At 42.6% G+C, this 26,567-nt stretch overlaps 1 protein-coding gene across 2 annotated transcripts; it reads right to left on the bottom strand.

Annotated features, from left to right (window-relative positions):
• Positions 1-330: 330 nt before the first annotated feature.
• On the bottom strand, positions 331-25,798 carry ago3a (argonaute RISC catalytic component 3a). 2 transcript variants are annotated; one of them, XM_075466052.1, is made up of 19 exons: positions 24,906-25,798; positions 13,376-13,547; positions 13,001-13,121; positions 12,634-12,842; positions 11,642-11,778; positions 9,121-9,255; positions 8,880-8,967; positions 8,055-8,202; positions 7,800-7,919; positions 6,047-6,190; positions 5,094-5,227; positions 4,451-4,635; positions 3,936-4,095; positions 3,716-3,806; positions 3,398-3,592; positions 3,038-3,172; positions 1,566-1,667; positions 729-928; positions 331-630 (listed from the first exon to the last, which is right to left on the bottom strand). In XM_075466052.1, exons 1-19 carry the CDS (start codon positions 24,922-24,924, stop codon positions 522-524), a joined length of 2,604 nt encoding a protein of 867 aa, XP_075322167.1. In that variant the 5' UTR covers positions 24,925-25,798; the 3' UTR covers positions 331-521. The 2 variants fall into 2 exon arrangements, with proteins under 2 accessions (XP_075322167.1, XP_075322168.1); XM_075466053.1 differs by having other exon boundaries at positions 6,068-6,190; positions 24,906-25,797.
• Between the last annotated feature and the right edge of the window lie 769 nt (positions 25,799-26,567).

Genomic DNA, 26,567 nt, shown 5'->3' with positions numbered 1-26,567 from the left:
ATGTAAAAGTGCTGAGGCTCAAACTGACTTGAGGTACTGGAGATGGCAAAAAGGAGCATAATAACAGACTTAAGAAAAAGACTGTGCCAAATGAGGGGGGAAAAGTAAAAAGAAACAAAAATAATAACACCCACTAGGCCACAAGTGAAGGAGACAACCCACGGAAAACAGATAGGAGGAGCACTGAAAAGGGGGCCCGATAAGGGTGGAAATCAACTAGTTGGCTGGTTTAATATTGCATAATAGTGCTGAGTTTCTCTCTTGTTTGTTTGTAAAGCAGCGTTTGCATCCTCAGTCCAGTGTGGGGGTGCCTCCTCCCCTCCCTCCCTCCCTCCTCCCTCCTTCCTCTGCACAGTGTCAGGTCCGGATTGACTAGGCATGTGGGGGGCGGGTGGGACATGCACCTAAGAGGACTCCTTGACTGGCAAGCCAGGCGTGCATGGTTGTGTGTGTATCTGTCTATCTGTGTGTGGTGTTGGGGGGGGGGGGGGTAATGGTTGGAGAGGGTTGTTGTTGTTCGCTCAGGCGAAGTACATGGTCCTCAGGGTGTCGTGGTGAATCTGGACAGCTTTGGCCAGCGCCTGGGGGTCTCGACCGTTACTCTGACCAGACACGTGGCTGCCTTCAGCGCTGCGGAAAAGGAGGAGAAAGGACCAGCTGTGACGCACCGTCAAAAATATATGGCGTGCATAACTGAAAGCGTCTCAGAGCTAAAAGACTCCCCTCACCTGTCATGCTCTTTGTCCACCAGATGGTAGCGTGCGCGGAAGGCCACCAGGTGGGCGTAGTAGGCTGGCGCAGGGATGGAGACTGAGCGGGTACAGCGCACGTAGGTGTGGCACAACTGGTAGGTGAGCAGCTGGAACTCGTCAGCGGTGAAAGAGTTGTCATCCCACAGCACGTGGTAGTGGGAGGGGCGGCTGGTGCCCTGAGAGTCACAGATGAAGATACATTTGTATTATACTGCCTTTTTTATTGAGGTTGACAGAAATTTGCTGTAAAAAAAAAAAAAAAAAACAAACCTTAGTGCATCAGATAACTAAGCTGAGATTACAAAAAAAAAAAAAAAAAAAAAAAAAAAAAACACCATAAATATACCATGAGGATGTACAGCAGCAAGCATAATTGTGATTAAAGAGTTAAAGACACAATCTCTGTGGGTGTGCTGTTGCACCATTTTGTTGGCCCAGCTCTAATCCTTTCTAATCTGTTAAGGGAAGGGGGAAATTAAAAAGGTTCCTTTGTTCCTTTAAATACAACTGAAAGGCATTTGTTGCAGATATTCAGAGCTGAAACTCTGAGCGACGGATTTTTTTTTTAAGCAGCCTGTAACAAAATCAACCACAGCTTGAAATTTTCACCTTCGTTTCACTCGATCCAAGTTGAAATATTTAAACAAAATGAGCAATAAAAAGAAATAATGAGCGGTATTATCTACTCAGAGCAATGCACAGCACTGCAAAGGCACAAAGTTGTCAGGTAAGATTCTAGTGGGGGGAGAGGATGATGAAAAAAAAAAAAAAAAAAGAAAAGGCCACAGGTGGGGCAGAGAAAACAACTCTGACCTGTATTCCAGCGTGACTGCAGAGGTAAAAATCGAACTCGTAGGGATGCGTGATGTCCGTATCCACAGTAGTACCAGCAGGAATGTTTCCACTACGTCCAACCTGATGAAGCAAAATTCAAAGTCAGTTATTTCCTCAAAAATTACTCCTTTTTTTTTCCATCTTAAAAAAAAAAAAAAAAAAAGCAGTTAATGGTGCAACCCAGGCAGAAGTTCTCTCACTGCGTCCAAAAACAACCAATTAAAACCCTAATGCCCTTGAGAGCTTAATGCTCCGTATGAGGGAGCCTGTGTAGAAAACAAGGTTGTTACTGGCTTGGTCTTACTCAGGGGGCCTTGAATGCCACTCTAGGGAGATTGGTTTGTGTTGGGCCCTAATGCTTTAATCGAATGTAATTATCCAGGTTATCCAGGACTACGAGAGGTAACTAAAGAAGCCCATTTTCAGTACTTACTGTCCTAATAAAGAGAATGAACTGGAATTACTGCCCCACAGATTACAGCAACCAGTGAGGCTGAAGTCATCTCAGTTCACATATGTAACATATTTTCGCTTTTATTAATCCCTTTGTGCCTTAAAGGTAAATACACACCTTTACATAGCCAAACTAATCCAATTACCCCTGACCGTTGAGAAAACTTCTGTGGCTGGAGCTGTTCACCCTGCTCAACTTTACTACATCAGCTGGAATTATTTTGCAAGTGTCAGATAAATATTGATCCTGATTTTTAAAAAGCTACAGCAGGACTTGGCTCTCGTTTGATCAGATTGATTTGATCAGAGCAGAGCGACACTCTGGAAATGCTTTAAGTGACAACGTTAAGAGGAGACACATCGTCTTAACCAGCCGATTTTCAGCTACAATATATGATGCGAAAAATATGTTAATGAGAGCAGCTTTATCGGGAATTGCGCTGTATGAAAATTACTTTTACACAACTGTTGCTGCAGAGCACCTAGGTCCTCCATCTGAGTCTTGTTCAGTGTACACGGGCATGAGCGATGTGAACTCCACCCGCATGATCTGAGAATTTTAGTCCAGATTTGAGAAGCTACACTTTGTAGCTTTTCGATCATCATTTAATGGTGTTTACTGTGAATTTGGCCTTTGACCTTTTGGAGTTGAACACATCACCTCTTTCTGCCTAATGTTTGCATAAAATGTCATAAATAGCTAAAATTCTTGAGTTATGGAGTTAAAAGCTAAAAATAACACCTCAATTTATCCTTGTTGATCTCTCTCTGCTTCACTTCAACTTTTCAAAAGTTTGTCAATCCATTTAATTTTTTCTCATTTTGTTATCCATCTATTTTGATAAAGTATCTTTAACAATAATTTCTACAGCAGCAAAATACTCTCTCTTTGGGGATCAATAAAATATTATCGAATTTAATTGAATAATGGGGTACCATTGTCTTGTGACCCTCAAAGAGTGAGTCTGAGCTGTCGTTTGCGCTTGGTGAGGACTTACTCTCTCATTGCGGTCGGCACAGAAGAGGCGTGTATGGTGGCGTTTTTGCACAACGATGTAGGTGATGCCTGGCTGGTACTCCTTCTCCAGGCTGATACAGGCCTCACGGATGGCCAGCAGCTCATAATACAGCACCTAAAGAGAAGGAGGAGGAAGAGAAACTCTGCTTGAAGATTTTATTTTTAAAAAGAAACAACTGAAGAAAACTCTTTACCCTACGTTACAAGTTACTATAAAACAGTTTTAAGAAACTTCTGAGGGGCAAAAGTTACAAATCTGTGATTATTTCATGTTAAATTCAACCCCTAAGAAAAACTAAAACCATGTTTTGGGAAAAGAAGGAAAAGGGAGGGAGCAGACCTGTCTGAACTGGCCTTCTGAAACTCCGTCCCTGTAGAAAATGATCCTGGTGGGCTTGTAGCGAGTCGACTTGTAGAACTGGATGAGCAGTTCCCGCACCATAGACGCCAGATCCTGGATGACCTCCTGCCTGGGTCTCTGGACACGCACAGTAGCACAGTACCTGCTGGGGTGGGCGTCCATGCTGCCAACCACCTGAAAAAGATAAGTGAGGGACAGGAGCGTAAGTGTAGGGGCATGATGGTACATTAGAAGATGAAAGAAAAAAACGAAACATGAAATATCTCGATGACTTGTTTAAAAAGAAAAGAAACTAACAGCTGCAATTGAAGGTTTCTTCCCATCTCCAGCTGGCGGATGAGTAACATCTGCCCCTAAGAAGATAACTGGCTGCTGAAACACTGATGGCCTGTGAATCAACAGACAGTAAAGGCATGAGTGAAAAGAAGCTTTGTCATACACACAGTGTCTGTAATGATTTCAAACCGTTTTTATTAAAACACTGCCTTATTCAAGGAGAGAAAAATGCGTGGCTCACCGTTGGTGAGGCACCAAGATGTTGTTTATGCCTCCCAGCTTCACATTGATCTTGAGGCAGAGGTTGGAGAGAGTCTGAGGTGACGTCTTCACCACATTCTTCACCTGAACACACTGGGTTGCCATGCCCAAAAGGGTGTCTCCCACACGCTTCACTTCCGCTATGAGTGGTGTGAGTAAAATACAAACATGTTTTAACTGTGGTTCAGACTTTATAATGGTGACGTTCTCAGCATAGGAGGCTAGGAAAGCAGAAGAACACCATTCATGTCCCGATCAGAAGTCCAATTAAATGTTTCAGATCTGACTGTCAAATAATTAAAATGTTTTATACTTTGTCAGAAAAAAACAAGACAGCAAGACACATGAACAAAGAAAACGATGGAATACTCGGAGGAATTCATATCTCCAACAGAGTCACAGCTTGAAAACTAATGAGATGAGTTTGCACGCAGGTTTAGAAGCACAGCTCTGCAACAGGTAAACAAGAATTCAATCTTTTAACAGCTCTCTAACCATAGACTGGAGTCTTTCCCGGCAGGATGACAATGATGAGCTGCAGTCCAGCGTAGGTGTTCTTCAGGTGTCTGAACATAGGCTCCACGCTGTCCGCTCCCTGGGCGTATTTACAGAAACATGGCTGGCCTTGGATGGGCATCCCAGCGTCCTTCGAGATTTTACGCAGCTGGTCTGTGAAACCCCTATACGACAGATGAAAGAAAGCCCTCAGATCTGCGCTCGGAAAAGTCATAAAAATGGTCTCTAACCAGCATAAAGTGTGCAACAGGCTGATTAGCTTATGCCAAAGCCTATATTCATCTGTTCTCTAATTGTTTATTACATTGCAGATTGGATGTCATTCTGACACCACGTCTCAAATCTGTATTTCGGAGGGTTTAGGGTTTAGAAATCCTGCTGGAATGCTTCTAATTCCAGCTTGAAAGACTGCATTGACAGATTGCATGCCAAAATCATTTTCATTTTAAACTTAAAATGAAAGTGATTATTTTGTCTTACTGATGATTATTTGTTTATCAACCCACTCCGTCCCTCTGGCATTAACGTGTAATCAACCCATTAAGCGATACAAACATTGTGTTCATGTGCAACCTTCTGGGGAAAGGTGCAACACATCATCACATTAACCAAAGGAGCTCACTTGAGTATTTCTTCCCGACACTGCCTCTGTGTGGCGAAGCAGGCAATGGCCCACATCTTGATCTCCACCCCCGTGTGGAACTGCTTTCCCCTCATGTCCCACACCCCATGGCTGGGCGTGGCTACAGTGCGGTTCTGAAACAACATCTCCATCTCAACACGTGTCCTTAAAATGATGATGGCTAACACTCATGTTCATACCGACTCGCACTTCAACAGGCACAACAAGAGCAGCGCACACCATTTCATACACGAGTAAACGCACACGCAAACCAAATGCACTCTGCATCCACATCACTTCTGTGCACAAAGTTCACACGAAGACATAAACCCAATCAAAGAAGCATGCACATTTAAAAGATTTCACTACAGAGACACATTTTCAAGTCATTTAACCCTAAATGTGCTCATCTAGTATGATGTAAGATGTTCTGCAGTCTATAGTATGTAAGATGCAATTTGGTGCGTGTGTGTGTGTGTGTGTGTGTGTGTGTGTGTGTGTGTGTGTATCATATGTAGTATTTTGTGCATAACTGTGCCAAAGTTTAAGGTAATACAAATGTATGATAAATAGTATGTCTCCTCAAAGGAAATGACTATGTTAATTGAAATTGTAGTTCAGTCTTAATAAGCTGCTTCTGCAATTTTCAGAAACTTATTGAGCGCTGCCCAATCATAGTTTGAGTATTCTTGTGTATTCAAAACAATTCTTCTGGATAGAAAGTTTTAGTGCTCAGATCGCTGCCTTTTAGGTAGAATTTGGAAACAAAGGCTGCACTACTAAGACTCAACTACAAAAGTCAAACGGAATAAAAAAACATATTAAAGACACCATGAAGTACAAACAGAAGCCAGTGAGTTAGTTCCCCCACAGAGACGGTGGAATAAAGTGTGCCGCAGGGGAGAGCGTGTCAGACAAACAGAGAGAATGGGTGTGATTTAAAAAAAGGGTACCATAAAGTGCTCTGTGCTCACCCTGCCGCCGTACTGCAGCATGGGGGCGGGTAGCACTCGCCCCGTCACGTGGGCCATCTCGTCGCGCACTTTGAACTGGAATTCTTGCACGAAAGGATCTGCTTCATAGTTGGCACTGCGCACCTGCGAGGCAAGAGAGGTGGGAAAATTAGGCACGGGGTTAGGCTAAAGTCATAAATCCCAGCATAAGCAGGGGCCACTGCAAAAGTATTCCCTCAAATATTCCTTATGCCTGTTTGCTTACGAGCATTTTATTTTGTTTTAAAGGGAATAGTCTTGTTTGGAGAAGACTACAACTCTCATTTCTGCTCATAAATAATATGGTTAAATCCAGCAGCTGGTTAGGTTAGCACTGTGTAAACACAACTGGAAACAGAGGGAAACAGCTGGCTAGCCTAAAGCTAATAAATATCTGACAACCAGAGCCTCTAAATATCGTTTAATAGGTTAAATATCCTCTGTTAATTAAAAAAAACAAGAACATGTTTCTCACGATAATACAAGCGGAGTATGGTAGTATACCATAACAACTAAGACAAACTAGCATCATCCAATTCTAGGGGAGAATTTATCATTCTCTGGTTTTTGTTAACCAGGTTACTGGTTTGTAACATTTTTTATCGTTTCAGATTTTGTATGATGGGGTCCATAAAGGTGGGATAGTCACTTACAGACTTGCTACAAAATGCCAGGTGTCAGCACTCAATGTCAGCCTCGCTGCCATGACAGAAATCACACCTTACTTGTGACAGACATCTTATCAGCATGTTTACCACCCACTTTGTCCTGCCACTGGTGCATGAAAACACCAGCACAGGGATGTTACAATGATTTATTGTACACACACCCAACCAATTTGCTTCTTAGTGATAAGATAGGGAGTTTAATGAAGTAACAACAGGTATGAAATGTGTATTTCTAATCTGATGGGAGCCAGAGGCAGTCGGAATACGCTTTTTCAAGCTCTGTAAAAACAAGATGGTGCAGGCACTGAGGCAGATTCACATTAAAGCCATTATGACTGTGGCATTTTGTTGACCCTGTGCAGGTCTGCACTGTAATTGCCAAATGTGATGGAGAAGCACATAGACATGCCTCTGTTAATAATAGAAAATGAGACAGAGGGAGAGGCGAGGTGATTACAAAACCAGTAATTTGACATAACGATGAGCAGCACAGCAAAGATTTGACATCATGGACTTTACACATCAGTCTTACCTGCTGCAGTTCAATTATACTACATAGTGAATTGTTGGATTTTCTACATTTAACATACAGGACGCAACGTTTCTGAGCACAGGGACTTGATTGTACTCAATTTTGCATTCAATGGACATTATTTAGCGTTGTTCTCACTCACTTCTTTCGACTTATAACCTCTGGTATCTGGATCTTAGATTGGGAAATTTTATTTTGTTTCGCCACATTAGAGACATTTCAAAGAAAAAAAGAAGGACAATAATTAAGTATGCAAACACTATTGTTTTCTGTAACCGACTATATTAGAAAGATTTTAGAATTTATAATACAGGACAAATTCTGGAGGAATCTTCGGTTTTCATTTCCAAAAAAAAAAAAATATATATATATATATATATATATATATATATATATAAAAAATTGCTCAACTATCAGTATGAAAACGCAGCCCATTAACAATTCCCATTTATTGTCATGTCAGTGTTTAAACAGCGTCTATCCCAGTGTTTGGAGGTCATGACTACGAACTCACCAGTCTGCTGATCTCCTCCTGTCTGTCGGGTGCAGAGCGAGCTGTGGCTTTAATCATTGTTGAGGTCTGATTATCTGTCAGCTTCTTAATGCACCGTTGACCAGCTACAATGTTACAAACCTGCAAAGAAACAAAAGGTTTTTATCCATTTTTATCATTTTCTGCACACTCGAGGGTGTTCCTCAGGTAGGCCTGACCAGATGAAATGATTCATCATCCTTTACAGTGTGTTAGAGCAGCTTGTTTTTTCCTCACCTCTAGGGGCAGGTAGGTGTGCTTTTGCTCCTGGCCCACTTGTAGACAGGGCAAATGAGGGTATTTTAGCTGCAGGTTGTACTTCTCCCTGAAGTACTGGGCTACAGTACGTTCTACGGTCTGACCGTTCTCCAACTGCAGAGGGAACCTGCAAAGAAAAAATGTCTTTATTTCAATTTGTTCCATAAAAATAAAATATAAAACAGCCCATTAAAGGCAAGCTGTGCTTTTTTTTTTTTTTAAATAAAGAGCCATTAAATGGTTTTAACGTCCCCTTTCAAACAGGGACAAGCCTCACTGGCTTTATACAGAGAATACAAAGCTGACATCACACGTCAGATTGGCATCACGATACGACGTACCCTCATACTGTCTATGCTTAAAGTGTAGCTACATTAGTCTGAAATAAATATCAGTTTCAGTCTTTGATTGAATGTCTTGCAATGACCAAAGGAAGAGAATGAGGCCGTGAACTGTGGGTGTTTTAAGGAGAGATCCAGTAATGTTTTTAAGCTTATTAGAAGTCAGTTTGATTGGTTCGACTTTGCAATGTGGACAAGAATCTTCTCTTGATTACTAAAATTATTAGAATATAAATAACTAAAATCTAATTCTACTCCAACACACTGAGGAGCAGCAGCCAAATGCTACTTCAGTCATGGATGACTAATGCTGGCCGCATGGTTGTCTGATGAATCAGCCATTATGTGGTGTGTTTGGTGAATTGGTGATCGCATCCTCTTTGGTGCGTGTTCGCTGCTCCCCCTCCCATCCATACTCAGCCAGGAGTCTCCTGTTCCCTCACGCGCCCAGAGGCTGACTCACGTTTGATGGCTGGCAGGCCGACGGGTCACGTTGCAAACCCGGTACTTCCTCCGCATGGTCCCACAGTGCGTCACCTCCACCTTTAAACCTGAAAAATGGATTTGAAAGCGTTGTAGTAACACGAACAATGGCTGTGACACGGGCTCAAATTGGTCTGCTCAAACTGTCACTCCGAATACACAAAATCTAAGTCGGCCCCCATTTTTCAGAAGCAGGCATACGTGAAATCCCCTTGCCTCACCTTTGATTTCTTTGGTGAATTTGACCCGGTGAGAGTCTGTGAGAGGGCGAGGCTGCTCGTCTATGTTGTGGATATCCAGCACTTCACACATGAACTGGATAACTGGCTGGGCTTTGTAGAAGGCTGTGGCAGAGACTGGAAAATAAAGCATGACCAAAAATCATTTAGGGCAACAACAAAAAAAGCATATGCTGTCACAGAGCAGTACAAAAGTCTTCCACCTGCCTGAAAAGACACGCAACACTGGATTGCAGTCAAAATTTGTGAGATTGTTTGGAATTGTAGCAGAAGTATAGTTACAGACCGTTATGAGAACTCCACCAACATCCTTTTGTAGGGCCACATGTTATGTTACACACAGTTTTGGCACACAGTCAGGCTCCATAAGTACTTTCGTTTTAGTAATCAATGGCCTTCTACAGGATAACTGCAAGCATTTTTATTGAAAAGGAAGAAACGTATCAAGAAAATACGTTTGGAGTCTGAGAGTGTGACACTTTACACAGTCTTTTCTGATCTAAATCCAGTAATAAGCACCTCACTAGAATTCTTGATGAGCTATACTTTTTCTTAACATACAATTTTGCACATCATATTGACATGTAGCTTCAAACCTTGATGCACGGACACCAGATAAGATGCAACTCAGGGACAGAATATCGTCTGGAATTACGCTTTTACAGGAATATCATAAGTTCAAATAATCAACCCACACTAACGCACTAAATGGATGTAGAAGAAACACTAAACACAGAGAGAGCAATTCATACAGATGAGAGATTTTCCTGATTTTGTTGAAACGAAAAAAGTGGAGCACAGACACATTAAAATATGTCAGGTGACATGCAAAAGATGTTCAACTTTAAGTGGAAAAGAAGAGGCAGTATAACAAAAATCCATTTCAACACAAATCCAAAAATAGAAATGAGGAGAATGAATGTGGAGGAAGTTCAACAGATGCTGTGATGTTTAAAAGAAACAAAAATAAATAAATAAAAGAACTTTTTCTAAAAGGCTCTCTGCCTTTATGAAAGAGTTGCAAATGCACATCTGTGTGTGATGCAAAACCAGAAGGCAGATGATGCACTGTAGACACAGAACCCTGCATTTGCACCGGGAAACAAGCTTTCCCATCAGACAGGAGGTGACGTCCCGCCTACTGTGACTAAGTTTTCCTTTTTCTGAAATTACTCTATGGGCTTTTCATTATCCATGATACAGAGAGTGGGAAGAAGGCTTTGTTGAGAATGAGCTTTAAAAAGTCTTACTGGATGACTTTGCCAGGACATAGTGGCGTACTGAATGCTTTGCCAACAGTTGCACTAGTTGGTGGGAAAAAAAAAAAAAAAAAAAAAAACTCTGGTCGGCAACTGATTTACAAAGAGCGGGAAAATAAGACAAAGAGAGAATCGGGTAGTAGGGATGTGAAGACTCAAAAACAGACGGAGGCTTCAAGCCCTTTGAGTAACACAAAAGCTGCGTCAAGGAAAGGCCCCACTCTCCTGACCCCGGCAACACCCACTGGTCTCAGCCATCCAGTACACACACACACACACACACACACACCTACATGCTAACCCCTGTCTCCACAGCAACAGTTCCCATCTAGCCAAGAACCCACCTTCCTCCATGTTGCTTACACATTTTCTCTCACACACTCGCTTTCTCTCGTGTAGTAGTAGAGACTTTTAACAGCCTCCTGCAGCGTCGATGCAGCAAAACACCATCCGCTCATTCGTTTTCTAAAAGTTGTTGCAACTATTGTCGCTATCCAAAGTTATCAAGTCAAGGCTTGAGCCTCGTGTAAATTACAGAGTAGATCTCAAGCCGTTCCTTCTACTTCAAATCAACCGATTCTCAACGAGAAGATCTGATCCCATCAGTCCACATGAAATCAGGTAGTCTAACCTTTGGGGTCTTACACTCAGACCCCAAAGGTTAGACCTTATGGTCTAACCTTCGGGGTTACGGCCATGAGGTGGAGCTCAACTTATGGAGTGTTCATAGCAAGAAACGCAGGCAGAATGTTCAGAAATATAGCAAATTTATCAAATGGTTCTGAACTATTTATTTAAACTACGCAACAGCCTTCGTTTTGAGGGAAAGATGCTTAGGAATGACCTGCCGACCTTATTCCTTTGTAAGTCCGACATGTAGATTTCATGTTTTTTTCAAATAAAACACTGAAAGTAAACTGGTCTTGTGTAAATCTCCAAAAGCAGTCTGCATGATGGAGGCTCTGTGTCGTTCTAATCATCTGTTTAATTATTAAAATCCAATTTCCCGCCTCTCTGACAGCTACACTTTAAGCACAGTGATATATTTCTGTGTGTCTTTACCCAAGAGCTTTCTTTTCCATATTTTAAAACGAAGATTGAAGTTCAAGAAAAACATTGTGAGAGCTCTGCATGTAAGGATATCTTTAAATATGAACAGCCTTGTCTATTTCTTCCTCAAAGTTTCAGGCAGTTGGCAGTAAAATTCAAAAGCAAAGCAAAAAGCAACTGAATTTGTTTCTAACCATCAATGTTAAGCATCATCTTCCACATGGCAGGGCGCACAGATTGGTGGAAACCAAACCAAACCTCCCTCCCACCTCCCAGAGGATGGTCATAGCCCTCTGGAGCGGAGAAGAAGGATCGACCCACTGGAGTGTACCTAGATGGAGAAAAGTAGGAATCATAAGTGAAGAGTAAAGAAACCGAGGAAATTAAGAAAATGGAGTGTTAGAAAATCAAATTGCTTTTTCAAAAAAGACAAAAGGAGGAGAGCAAGGGCAGGAAATGACAACAAAATGGCATCCTGACTTCAGAATGAAGGTCAAAACGTGTTTATACAGTGTCCCATTCAGCTGCTCTTCAATACAGCCCGAGACGACATCAGTGAAATGAGAGGGTGGTGACAATGCCCGGACCCGTCAGCCTCTTATTACTCTTCACAAAAGATACATTAATTCCTGCATGTCGGCCAGCTTTTCTTTGTGAATTCAAGACAAAAAAAAAAAAAAAGAGGTCTGTCAAGAAGCCTGTGTGATGCCAGGCCTCCAGCACCTGTGAGCAGACCTAAATGAAAGGTGTTGATAAAAACCACCTTTTGATAAGCCTTCGAAAGACATTTTCATTACAGCTCCGGCAATATTAGGTTTGACTGCGTCTTTTGCTGAGCCTTTGGAAGTGATATTGAGTGGAAGGTGGTGTGGTGCTTTGTGAGAGCCCACATATTATGTGTTTGATTTCCGTTTGGATCAGAGTGCCGATATTTGTGTCACTATGACAACACACAAGTACAAGATATTAAGAGCATCAGGGGGATCGCTTTCAGAGTGGGTTTTTCTGCCCTTTGACCTGATGGTGGAGGGAAGAAAAATCAGTGGGGATGAATGGATTCTTTCCTTAGCTGTGAAGAAAGTTCATTTTTCAACTTCGTCTGTGAATGATCTACTAATAAAACTGTCATTAGAGATCCCGGGAGTCTAAATGAACCATTTGGCTAAATGAAACCCCGGCTGCTCACTTCATGGAGGGCAGGTGTCGCAGCACTACATCCACTGCGTGAACAGGGTTGGTGCTGATAGGCTTGTCAAGCTCCAGAGGCTCAGGCATGCTGCGGCCAGTCAGCACCTCATGGAGCATGTGCCAGCTGACCAGAGACACGAACTTGATGGAAACTTTGAAGGGCCGATCTTTCCCCCCTTCACCTGGAAGAGTGACGTCAAGGTCCACCTGTGGGGCAAAAACAAAGAGAGCAAACAGTAAAAGTAAGTTTTTTTTCACTCATCTATGTGTGTTTTTCTCGCTCCTGCTGTGAAGCAACTGATACTATATGCATGGTTTACATTCAGGATGCACTGAAGATGAATGTTTGTGTGTGTCCAGCTCACCCCTGCGGGTGCCACAGGCAGTGGATTGGCTGTGTACAGACTCTTCTTTCCATCATAGACTGGCCTGCGATCCCCAAAGATTGTCACCTTGAAGTGCTGCACCATGGAGTCAACCACCTCCCTGCACAACATTCAGACAGTTTTTCTGGTAAACTTCTTTTGAGATGAAGTACAAGTCGTCAAAGCATGTTTACGCTGTCGTATCAACAAATCAAATCATCGGGAAGAGCCTCTGAGTCCTTTGGCAAGCCACTGAAATATTGTGCACTTAGCTGCACAATATTAGATATCAGCGAGATGTCCACATCTGGCATTATTCAAAGGAAATGTTTGATAAAGTAATGCAAGAAGTTTTACGTATAGTAGCCATCCTACCTGTTGACTCTCCGTGGGCACTTGTCAGGCTTGATGTCCACCTCGTAGAGGTAGACATCCATCTTTGGGATATCCACCTGGAAGCAGTTGGCCAGCAGCTTGATTGGCTTCCCCATGGTGCCATAGCCAGGCCGCCGAGGCATGGAGAACAGGGCCTGGGCCCCAACGGCTCCTGACAGGAGAAAAAGGAGGGAAAGGTGAATAAACAGCTGTCCCTATGTGGATCTGAGTCAAGCCAAAACGTTTTATAAACCTTAGCTGACAGTGAGTGCTCATCACAGATTCTGTATCACAGTGCATCAATGTTTAATGGCTCTTTCTTCAATTTAATGTTTCTTATATCACTTTAACCAAACTAAAAGTATAATGCTATTTCTTTGACTTTCAACAACCCTGTCAGCACTGCTTTGCAGGAAAAAAAAAAAAAAAACACATTGTAACCAGCATCTGACTGTAAATTAAAGAATTAACAGATGAAATTACAAATGTCAAGATAAGGTTGGTGTACAAGGTAAAAAATGAAAAATAAACTTTCATACACATGCTTCATTATCAACTAAACCAAGTGTTTGTAAAACGAACATTATATTTGATCAGACCTACTGAATAACTCGTTTCAAAATGAATACCAAACAGCCATGATTAAAAATAAAACAATAAAATACATTTTAAATTATTTCACATCTAATAACATGTTTTCTAAGGTACACAAATTCTGAAGCAAAGGGCATCTCAGGTGCTCGCGACTTCGATGCATTAAACACGTGTATACGAATCGGGAAGTGCATGAATCAGCAGATGAACAGTCGTGATGGTATGGAAACTAATTTAGGATGCGAAACAAAAGACAATTCGCTCATCCAAATTAAGACGTCAACATCATCACAAATATACAAAGAAAAAAATACGAGAGCTAAAAAAAAGTGAAAGTTTGTTGCACTGTGGTGCGAATAAGAAACAATATCATCCAAAATCTCTGATATTACGCATTTTATGCAACAAACCGACACAGAGAACAAGCACTGACAGCAGACACCCTGCTGAGTCTCCTCGTGTTGGCAGGGTCATGGGAAAAAATAAAAAATTGCTCTTGAACGCATAATACAGACAACTGCCGACTCTAACATACAAGGTAGGCGTACGCAGGAGGACATAGCTTGGTGGTGCAGAATGGAGCAAGAGTCTCTACCGGTCCGCGAGACATTCCAAACGTGAGATTGGAGAAAAAAATTAAATAATAATAATTAATTTTTTAATTTTTTTAATTTAAAAAAAAGACATGGAAATCGGGAATTCTTTCATTTCACTCGCTAGATTCTATACTTGGAAACTGCATAGATTGCATTATAGGAGGCCGATTGTGCACGTTTATTTTTTTCAATGATGACTGTCTGTCTGTCATCATATCCTAATTAGTAAAAGCGTCTGCTAAATGTAATGTCTGTTGAACGTAAAGTACAAAAAAAAAAAAAGTAACCCCAACCCCAAAAGCCCCAAAAAATAATTATAAAAAAATAAAAAAATAATAAAAAATGCCCCGCCATAAGAGCCGACAGAACATAACACACCAAAATGACAAAAGGCAGATAAACGGTCACAGAGGATCGCGATACCTCGTTGTCGGCTTGGATGAAACTTCTCAAAAGGATTTTGCAACATGAAAACACGTTTAAAAGTCAGTGCAGCGTGACTGAAAACCCAATGAAGCAACGCAACAGCATTTGAAGGGGACATCAATGACAAATGTCTGTTAGTCGCATATGTAATACAAGCAGAACCGAGGATGCCTGAGGAAATCAACACAAAGTTCATGCGTTTGTAACAGAGACCATGAGATGTCCCAGACATGAGTCACTTTAATCCAGAAACAGTGAGTTCTCAATTTAATGTGGCACACTCATGTTGAGGCTATTTTTGGGTCTGCTGAGGCTTAAATCCACATTCACATGGTTGATGTACTATTGCAATTTTAGGATTACGCTTATGACGCATTCTGCTGTTGTAACGCAAAACACATTTACACATAAAAACAAGTGAAACTTTTTCCATTAGCCTGGCAATCGCTGCCTTGCATAGTGCCCTCTACTAAAAAAGACAAAAATAAACATTCCCCCGAATGTGTCATTGATAAATGAGAGTCATGGACGAGTGTGTGATTCAACACCGACTTGACTCATAGGCATAGATGTGTAGGTGAATCTGGGGGTGAGCGCTCTGCTGAGGGGAAGTTCATTAAAAACTCCTCTCGGCAAAACAGAAACCTTATGTGAGGTACCGTAATAGCAAACAATAAGAGCTTGTTTATTTACAGTTGAGCTGAGCAAGACTCTTGAATGAAATGCCTCGCTGGGGTATAATGCTGAAAAGAAAAGAGGAACGTCTGGTGTTCCTGCCACAGCTGTCTTTGTCACACAAAAACTATGCACACTAACTTTGTCATGGTAATTCCCACAGGGTCTTTGGTGAAACTTGTGAGATACGCCCAACTCTAGGCAGACAGTGAGAAACAGAGGGAGCACAGATATAATTCTTATCTGTAGTCTGTCACAGATTATGAGGAACAGAAGTCCCTCAACACAAACAGTAAAATGTGCTTCTTGACTTGGAGCCGCTTTTTGTTTATTGTTTTTTCTGTGATGCGATGGTCCCAGTTAAATTGGCGAGCAGTACCAGGATAGCAGGGAGTGGCAGGATTACAGACTGGGCAGGGTTAGTGTTTTGCAGCTTTCATCTGCCTCTTGGGACGGGCCTACGTTCAGCGTGAGTCACAGAACCACCACCACAGTCAAAGAAACACACGGCAGAGCATCCGGCCTCTGGACTCAATGGATCCCATACAGAAGCAATGATGGGGTCTTACTTAAAGCAAAGAAAACAAATTTAAAAACCCACACACGGAGGGTGAGTTCCTATATTCCAGCCACCAGTGCACAAACACAGCCCCTTAGTTTTGTTTTAGAATGAAAACTACACAGAAACATACAGTCATTTGTAGCAGTGGTATTGCACAGCCACATGTGACTGTTTTTGATACAGAGAGTTATTATTTTAGCATTTCGCACAACCACAACCACGTGCTTTCCCTGATTAATTTCACATTCATACAAAATATCACTGAAATCAAAAGCAGCGTACCACCTGCAGTCTCTTGTGTTGGCACTTTGGTAATCTGACTCGATGTAAACGGGCACCAAAACAAACAACTCGTGTTGCTCTAATTAAAACACTGGCCTCATCACTGTTATTTAGCTGAACTTCCTCTGCATTCTTTGGCTTCCTGTGAAGCCTGCTGATGAAATGTTCTGAGATGTTTGGATATTAAGGCTCCCAAATGAAAATCAGACCGCTAATATTCCCTTCTAGGACCATCTCTCCATTCAGTGAAACATTTCGCTCACTCAATTTGCGGCTTAAAACCGGCTAAAGCGTAACTTCAGTTGTGTAAAAATAAAAGTCTTTTTATTATTGGACAAGAGATCGTTCTATAAACACCTCCAGCTTAAGAAAATTCACTTTAGCCAAAGCAGTCATCTGCAACGATTACTGCTGCCTGTGAACACAGATGGGATCTTGCGACAGTACACAACAACGCAACAAGCTGCGATTTTCTGAAAATCTACCAAGTGTGTCACACAGATGTGTGTTGCAGCATTTATGAGCAGCCAACCTGGCCCTGATGATTCAGCAACACATCAGAAAACTCCCCCTCAATCGTCGTGTATTCCTTCACTGAGAGACATAATAAATGTGCTCATTCATGAGCAGAGTTTCACAGCTGAAACTTGAAATGAACGCAGGATGGACAGTGCCCTTCACATCCAAGCTTCTGCACATTTATCCAAGATACCCACTGCCTCCAACAATGTAATACGCTCAGACATTCATGTGCATAATGTTATCTTTAATCTACTTTAATACGAGACAGTCAAATTGGCCTCTCCCACACTGTGCAAGGTGTGTGGGAGGAAGCAAAACCACCAAACACACAAACTTGCTAACATGAGTTTACAAGAACATCCAGACTCAGTAAGATTTAACACAAAAGACTAACCTTGGACATGTTGGGGCCTAAAGTAGTTCTACTGCTGGTGGATGACATGTTATAGCTGGCTATTACAAATGCTGAAAGTCAACCACAAATCTGCACACTTGATGCTCAACAACCTTCCACACAGTGAGTGTGTTTAAGGGTTTAAGGAAACCTGTTGTTTAGTTGAGAAATGCTGCACGGTATGTATGTGGGTGCACTTTCGGATAATTACAGGAAGGACATGCCTAAACTGAGGAGAGCAGATTAAATCTTGTCTTGTCTATCAGTGTGTTCTTATGCACTGAGCCTGCAGAGTCAATTAGTAAAAGATGATAAAACAAACAGTGAACCTTTAATGACCACAGTTGAAATGAAGTCTGCATCTTGGTGAAATTGTTCCAAAAAATGGGAAGGATGGATGGAGCCTCATGTCTTTTGCCGTTCACTTTATTGTGGAGGAAACCATTTATTCTACTGCAGTGTATTCACTCAATAAGTTGTTCTATAATGGGAAGGTTTCTCCTCTGTTGGGTTCCTCTGATGGGCGCTGGTTTAACTGCCTTTGGTCCCTCGCACTGAACCAAACACAGCCGGCGAGGTAACACCTGGATGTGCAAAAAACGTAACTCAATGCCAGAATCATTTTCATTTTCTTTCATTTTTGTTCTCTCTCTCCGTTTCTGGGATATGGAAAATGGATGAATGAAGTATTCTACAACATTTACAATCCCATACGGGGTAATGAATATAGATGACTGCAAGCTGTTGATCCAAAAGTGAGAGCCAAGGCATAATATTTACACCGATGCTCTTTAACCAACATTTAGCATCGTTTCATTTCTATTCTTGACCAAATATTTTGCATTCTAAAACAAATTATATTACCAAAAAACACTTACATCCATTTAAAGAGATATTCTTTTATCCAAACTGATTTACAGTGAGGAACACATTAGGGGCCAATGTGGGGTTGGAATCTTGCCCACTGTCTAACAAATGAGCCACTTTATTTTACCTATGTTCTACTTTGAAGTGATGTGCCGATCAAAAGCAGTCATTTAGGCTCCCAGAGAGAGCTTTTAAATGTTGAAAGTTTTCTGTTTCACAAAACAGCTGCCGTGGTCAGCTGGAACTGACATCATTTGCACTGTTCTCCAACAGCAACATTGCTTCATTGCAAGTATACAATATCAAACAAACTCCCACAGCTTGTGCAGCATAATTCTTTCATCAGCATGAAAAACATGCTCCAAATACTGACATTTTTGCCAAGATTTTCTAAAAACAGGCTTCAGTTTACTTCTGTTTTACTCCTTTTGAGCGACATTCAGCTTTAAACAAGCCAACAAGAAAGGCACAAACAAAGTTTCTGACACTGTCTGCAAATTCAGGGAATCCTACATCAGGACATCCAACAGATGCATGTACACAACATACGATTCAAGCTCATCCATGCTTTTCCTATGACGGTGTTCTTTGCTGTACATGTATCTGAGAGCTTATCAAACCGAGTGTGTTTAACCTGATCCTTGTCTGGCTCTGACACAAGTGTGCATTTACCATTAATAACAAGTACATTGAAAGTCATTTTTCTTTTTTGCTTCAGGTTTTTTTTTTTTTTAATGCCTTTAATGGATAGGACAGTTTAGAGAGACAGGAAGCAGGGGGCAGAGAGAGGGGGAACGACATGCAGCAAAGGGCCGTCCGATGCGGGACTCGAACCGGGGCCAGCTGCAGCGAGGACTATAGCCTCTGTACATGGGGCGCCTGCTTAACCCACTACGCCACGGACCACCCCTGAAAGTAATTTTTCAGTAGGTCATAATCAAATGAATAAAAACTTAGTAGTAAACGGGGAGTTATGTGCAGCTAGTACTATTCCATTTGCTGCCTTACCGCTGTATTTGTGGTAAATGTGTGGCAAGAACATGAGTAACTAAAGATACCAAAAAGGTATCTTTAGCTTTAGCTACCTGAGCTATGCTGCACTGCAGATAGTACAATAAGGTCAAATGAGCATTATATAAACACACCAATAACTGTGATGCTGTTCTTTGCACACAAATATGTTGCAGAAACATCTCAGCTATGTGAACTCATTCCCCTCGGCTGCTTTGCAACACAACACAGTCACACTGTACACAGTGGGCTGCAAGCCAGAGAAACTGGATGGTGAGAAGCTAGGCTGACATCCAGTCGCTGCAAACCCCCTCAACCTCCTCCCTCCTATACACGAACGTCCACGCTGCTAACGTGTGCACATGCCCCCCTCCAAACACACACACGCAGACACACACACACACACAATACAGCTGTTGTATTTCTAATCCAGAGAGGCCTGAGCTGTGGGAACAGGGCGAGTGCTCAGTGGCCAGGCACAATAGCGTCAGTCACAGCAGGCAGAACCTCGAAACACACACTCACAGCACTACACTGAAAGACTGAGAGCTGGCAAGGATGGACTGATGCAAGTCGTGCACAGCAAGACTCCTCCCCCCAATTCCCCTCTTCAACCTCAAGAGAGTTGCATCTGGCAGTCGAGGGAGTCACTACCACTCTCTACTACTGATAAACACCAGCAGGCCACCACGTACTGACAGGCTGGGGAGGGCACGGTCACAACAACATGCAAAAATGTTGAAATCCCCCCTCAAGCCAAACCCGAGGCAGAATGAGAGCAAAGGAGTCCACTCGACAGAAATATCAGAAAGAAGGGGGTGGGGGTATTTGGAGGGGGTAAAGAATCATGTGTAGTGGGGAACTAGTTCTGACTCAGTGGCGTAAGGGAAGGCCCAACTGTCTTACTGACATAAGTAGGCGACTTATGATAAACACACGCACATGAATTCAGTCTCTTCATTCAGACAAAGTACCAGCTCTCTGAAACCGACAAGAAGATCTTATTCAGGCAGGCTAAATGAAACCCTCTGTCGTGCTGGTTGAGCCTGAGTGGAACAGCGAACGGGGGGCCACGGCTTGTTGACTTTTAATGTTGACTTGGGCAGGATGAGGGGCTCTGTCACTCTGAGGGTTCGCTTGCACACTAATAAATTAACAGACCAAAACAAGGCAACCCCAAATGTCAACATCTGAACAGGAAGATCTTACGCGAGTTAAAAGTCGGATTGTCAAAATCGAGAAGGAAAAAAAGAGAAATTTACCGGTAATAATCTCCCAGAATCAGCCTCATACAATGGTAACTTTGCATCTGTTATAATGCTACGAATGAGCATCTAAACATCGTATTTTTCTGGCTCCAAACATTTTGCTTTCTTTTTTTAGGGGGTGGGCTATAGTTCATCCTCCATTGCAAACAAACACATCTTTAAGTAGTGATGTGATTTGAGCTTTAAATGCAACTATCGGCCTCTCTATTGATTATTCTGTTTTCAACACTGCACAAGAAAAAGGACAAAGATGTTTTATACGTGCTGAACAGATGATTTTTCCCTGTACTCCAGTGCCTCAAAACAGAACCCATAGACTTCCCCTTCCAGGTCCCCCTCTTCCTGTCCAAAACCTCCCCCAAAAATGAGCCCCTTGCAGCAGCAGCAGCCCCCCCCCCAAAAAAAAAGCAGACCTCAGGAAAAGGAAAGGCAGAGGGAGGAGGAGGAGGAGGTGGAAAAGAAGCGTAGTCTGGCTGCTCTGGCTTAAAACAATGTGACACATCACAAACTTCAGTCCTCTTCCTCCTCTAACACATACACACACACCACTTGATTTCCCCCACTGTGAACTCTGCCCACTTTGTTCGAGTTTGTTGTAAACACCACACATGAGTCAGTCAGAGCCACCCCCCCACACTGACACATGATTAGGACCTTTCAGCGAACATCAGAAAATATATTCCAGACAGAGCCAAAGGTTTCAAATAACAATATTGAGTGTTTTAGATAGACAACGTGATGCACATATAGGACAGTTTTGGGTTCAAAACACTCAAAAAAGCTAAGCTAAACAATACTTCTGTCTTCCTATTGAAGGAATGAAGGTCAGTAAATGGATATAAAACACACAGTAATGGTGTCAGTGTTGGCTGAAAAGAAATCAGCACGTTACACGCTGCAGTTCTTTTGGGACTTCTTGTTAGGCAACTAAAAAAAGAGGACGACAAGCTTTACATTCACAAAAGAGTAGGCAAATCCCTTTACTCATTTGGAAATACATATAATGGCATATGATGTAAAAAATAGGGAATAAAAGGATGGTAATTCACCTTTTCCCTAATGACATTAACAGCCCCCCATACACTCCTTTTAAGACAACAAGCTAAGGAGCAATAATAAAGTGCATTCCCCATCGACACCAATGACAATCTACCAAAGCCTTATGGGTGGCTGGGATTGCAGACGGGGGCCAGTCCATTGTCACTGGGCTGCTTGAATGAACTGAGTATTATGAGGAGAGACTGCAAATCAAGCACTAAGCCCTCCCTCAAAGCAGACCCTACTGTCTGTTCAAAATCCACAGAGAATCGACCTACAAGAAGAATGACAGGGAAGGCAGAGTGTCCCTCTGGGGCACAGAGAGGGAACAGAAGCGGTAACCAAGGAAGAGAAAGGAGGGTTGAGGGTGGTAACTGAATGAAGGGAAAAAAAAAAAGAAAAAAAAAAAGAGCGGGAATCTCAGGATTGTGAGAGAAAAAGAAAAAAGAAAAACTGGTGGACGAAGACGAAGAAAACAATCATACAAACAGTAATCCTCTTTCAGTTTTTGCCCCAAAAATATTTCAAAGACACATCATCGTTTTAATGGACCGCAAACCCCACCTACACCAGAGCTGCCTCTCATACCAAGCTGAGTCACCAGCAGCCAACTCAAACCCCACCTGGTTAAAGTGTGACAGGTGGAGAGCGGAGGGTGGGAAGCCCCTTCCTTTTGTGCTGAATGCTCCGCCTAATCGTCTTCCAGTAAACCGCTTGTCTCAATACATCAAATGTGCCTATGTGTAGGGAACGTGGCACCAAAATGAAGAATAAATTAAATATCTCTTAAAAATCAAACAGGCATACGTTTCACTTTGATTCAGCTCAGCTCAAGCACTAATTTGACCAAAAGAAATTATGATTTTCTTTCCTTAAACATGCTCATTTGATAGGAGTTGGACAACTATGGGGGATTATGATACTCAGACTTTGTTACTTCAGCGTTCATGCTGCTGACTCTGAGCTGAAGTACAGATATCCCAGTGAAAAGCAATTTATAAGAAAGCTATCGAACATATTTCACTTTAAGAGCAGCCAGCAACTAAAACGACACATTTGCATGATGAATGTCAGCGCAAACATTTCAATAAAGGCTATCTATATCATGAGGTTTCCAGAAATGTTAACTAAGACAAGCACATAATTGGAAAATTTTAGTCAGTTCTGGCCAAGCTGAACAAAAGTTATCTGGGGCCATTAAGTAATAATGGTAGCACATAGTTTGTCCAGCAGGACGGCTCCATACTCACACATACTGCACTGCCTGCAGCGCAGTGCACAGGATAGGTGATCAGGCAGTGGCAGGCAGTCTCTTCATGGTAAACCGCCAACTAGTTTGTAATATACATTTCTGGAAAGTTAAGCGGTGATCCTATTATTTTCCTTTTCAATATAACTGACATACTCTACAAACAGACAGATGTTTAAATACTTTTCACTCCCTAAAATCAGTATTAAGTGGCGAACTGTTAGTGGACTGCTGTGAGGTCAGCGCATCAAACGGATTTCATTTGTTTAATGCCTAAAAGCCGCTAAGCTCTCGAGAGCCACGGTTTCCATTTTCCACATATGCTGCTTCTCAGGTTGGTACCGGGGAGAAGAGGGACTGTCAGTTGCTTAGCGGGCAGAGAAATCTATTTGCATTTTCTCACACTGCTCTCCATGCCACTGACTGACTGATTGAGGGCCCCCTTTTAATCATTTACTCAAGCGTAGGGCTCACTGGCTGGCCCGTGGCGGTTAGTGACCAACAACACACACAAACAATATCCAGACAGCCACACAATGATTCAGTAAGACTCGCTTGTGTGTTCGTATTAATGCATTAATGCCTTCTAAAGTGGAAGCACCAATCTCACTCTTGACACACTTAATGCAAAGTTGTCCAGCAGTGCATCCTGTGTAAAGACTTTCAAACTGATGGTGGGTCTCTAACTCTGTTCTTTTTTTCTTTCCTTATGGCAACAATGCTGATTAAGTGGTATTTTAGCAGCATACACAAATCAAACTCCTCAGAGGAAGAGGTAAACAGAAAACCATCAAAGACTAAGACACTGCAAGCCACAAGACTATGTTATACAAATTGTTTTTATCTATCTGAATGATACTATTTAAATTTGGTTTAGGTGCACAGACAGAAAAGTCACATCAGAACTCAAGTAATTTTAGAAAAACATTGGAAAAGACTTCATTCGTCAAATGGTCCATGAGGAAATACCAAGCCGATTCCAGGTTACAGATCGGGACTGTGCGCACATGTTTGCATTTGTCTGATATCACTGGTTGCTGGGAAAGCGCCTTGTGGTCATTGCTATTCAAGCTGGGAAGTGTCCCACCTGAAAGGAGCTGATACGCAAGTAAGAGAATAGGCAGCAGAGAGGGATCTCCTCCTCAGAAGCAGCGAGTGGGCTGGAAACCAACTGCTGTATCAAGTATCACTGGCTAATCAAGTGTACCCAACATTCAGTTTATAGTCACATAAGTGGAAAGCTTCCGTTACAGTGGAGACAAAGCCAGGTGGTTCAGACAGTTTAACTGCCGCTACAACCACAAAAGAGACCGACACCTTGCCACTGCACAGAAAACTGTTTACATGAAGTTAAACCTTAAATCATTTCAAGGTTGAACTTGAAGCCGCAATTGGGAAATACCTACCCGCACATTAAGAGTGATAAAGTATGGCTTCACGTTTTGGGCACCAAGCATGTGCATGACAAAAACGGGTCAAATGCCATCCTTAGATGCTCCTGCTAAATATGCTGAGGTCAGTTGGGGGTCAGCTGCTGACCGAGACCCAGGGAACCTTGAAGGGACTGAGTTCACCCTGTGTCACATGTTCTCAGGTGACCAACTATGCTAGATTTGATGTAACAGTCCTCTACTGATGCAGGGGAATACCACGTTGATCTTCGATTGCTGTCTGATGAAGCCCACACTTGGCTCATGATGATAGATAACAGCAAAAGCAGCGGGAGGTGGGGGGGAATCCCAGATATGAACATTTGTGATCCATGTAAATGCCATGCTACAGCCACGTTTACACATAGATACCATAGTGAGTTCATAAGGCGTGATTTAAACAAATATATTTACATATACATATATATCTCAGTAGCTGAAAACCCACAGGAAAAGTCAGATCGAGCCTGATGGGTCACAGAATTTGACATTACACCGGCGCTCCATCTGACTAAGGATAACTCGTAACACTACACTAAAGATGCATAACTTCTGCTTACACGTCTACTGTTGAGCTGTCAACGACATAGTGAAGAGATAGTGTCGGATAAATTACCTGTAGTTCCGATTTCCATTCATGAGGTCCCTGTCCGGTTCACTTCCCGGATCACAGATGTCAAACGGTTCGGGCTCCTCCGTTAGCTCCGGTGTCTCCTTCAGCAGTACAGCGCCTCAGCAGCGCTGAGTGTCCGAGTATCCTGATCTCTGCTATCCCCCCCACCTCTCCCTCTCTATATGTACTGTCAAAGGGGTCCCTTAGGTACGGTTGTTTCGCCGGCCGGTGGTCTTCGGCGTCCCCTGAAACTGCCGTTTGCACACAGTCAACGTACTAAATTGGATTTCAATGCCACGGCGAAAGCTACTGGCTACTCAACGGCGCCGTAGCGGTGAAAACCTGCTAGTTAGCCAAGTTAGCTCGCTAGCCAGGCTTAGGAAAGTGGCTGGAACAACGAGAGGAGCTGTCAGGATATCATCACAGCGGGGTCATGGAGTCCAAATGAATCCCTACCGATGGCTGAACGTTAGCAAGGACGACATAAATACGTATCTACGGGACAGCGAGAGTCGGAGCAGCTACAGTAATTAGCTAGCTCGGCTAGCTCGGCTGATAGTTGGAATTCTGACAGACGACGGCTACTTTTATCGCGTTAAAAACAGCTGATAACACGGATCCCTTTCCCAAGCGCCGTATCCCGATGACGTCGTCCTCTGTATTTGTATCCAGGTGCAAAAAGAAAGCTGTCAAGACCGCTGTGTATCTGCCGATGAGTGTCAGGGTTTCCAGGCTGGTTGACAGATCAACTCTGCACGGCTTCGGCAAGCCAGCTAAATATGGTGAAGTTGCCTTTCTGACACCGACAGGAAGAGGTGGGCTCTGTGACACCAGACGTCAGAACAACCAACTCCGCCTTCAGCAAGAGGTAATCCTCCGTTTATGAATTAATCAGTGGATGAGCTTTTTTTTTTTAAATCATACATCAGAATAATCTGTAGTTAGGGTAGATATCTTCTTAGGCCTTTATATTCCTTTCGGAACATAGGCCATTGATGAAGACTTTCCACCCTCGTCTGTCTTGTGCCATTTTCTCCAGCTGTTTCCACGACAGTCCCCTCTTCTTTACATCCATCTCTGTGCTCCTTCTCCAGTTGTTCTTGGGTCTCCCTCTGCTTCTTTTGCCTTGTGGGTTCCATGTTAATGCCTGTTTGGTTATAGCTGTGTTGTTTTTTCGCAGGGTATGTCCAATCCAGCTCCACTTCCTCCTCATGAGCTGTGCCTCTATTTTTTCCTGCTTGGTGCGTTCCCACAGGCTGGTGTTGCTGATGCAGTTGGGCCAGAAGATCCTGAGGATGCGTCTTAGGCAGTGGTTGGTGAAGGTCTGCAGCTTATTGGTGATTTGTTTGGTGGTCCTCCAGGTTTCTGATCCATATAGCAGCACTGTTTTGACGTTGGAGTTGAAGATTTTGAGCTTGGTGTTGAGTGAAATGTTTTTGGCTTTCCAGATCTTATTTAATATGTTGAATGCTGTTCTTGCCTTCCCTATTCTTGATTTCACATCTTCTTCTGTTCCACCATCCACTGCAATTACACTTCCTAGGTATGTGAATTTGTCTACCTCTTCTAATGGGCTGTCCCTGATGTTTATGGGACTTGTGCTTTTGTTGTTTACTCGCATTATTTTGGTTTTCCCTCCATTTATTTTGAGCCCCAGTCCTGCTG

The sequence above is a fragment of the Odontesthes bonariensis genome, chromosome 5, assembly GCF_027942865.1.
Source record: "Odontesthes bonariensis isolate fOdoBon6 chromosome 5, fOdoBon6.hap1, whole genome shotgun sequence".
NCBI classification, from domain to species: domain Eukaryota; kingdom Metazoa; phylum Chordata; class Actinopteri; order Atheriniformes; family Atherinopsidae; genus Odontesthes; species Odontesthes bonariensis.
Note: the sequence above shows the minus strand (reverse complement) of the source record. Positions and strands in the feature narration are given on the sequence as shown.

Coding starts and splice junctions, on each gene's coding strand:
- ago3a (XM_075466052.1), bottom strand. Junction 4,636..5,093: donor TGTCGGGAAGAAATACTCAA/GTGAGCTCCTTT, acceptor TCTGTCGTATAG/GGGTTTCACAGACCAGCTGC. Junction 929..1,565: donor GCAGTCACGCTGGAATACAG/GTCAGAGTTGTT, acceptor TGTGACTCTCAG/GGCACCAGCCGCCCCTCCCA.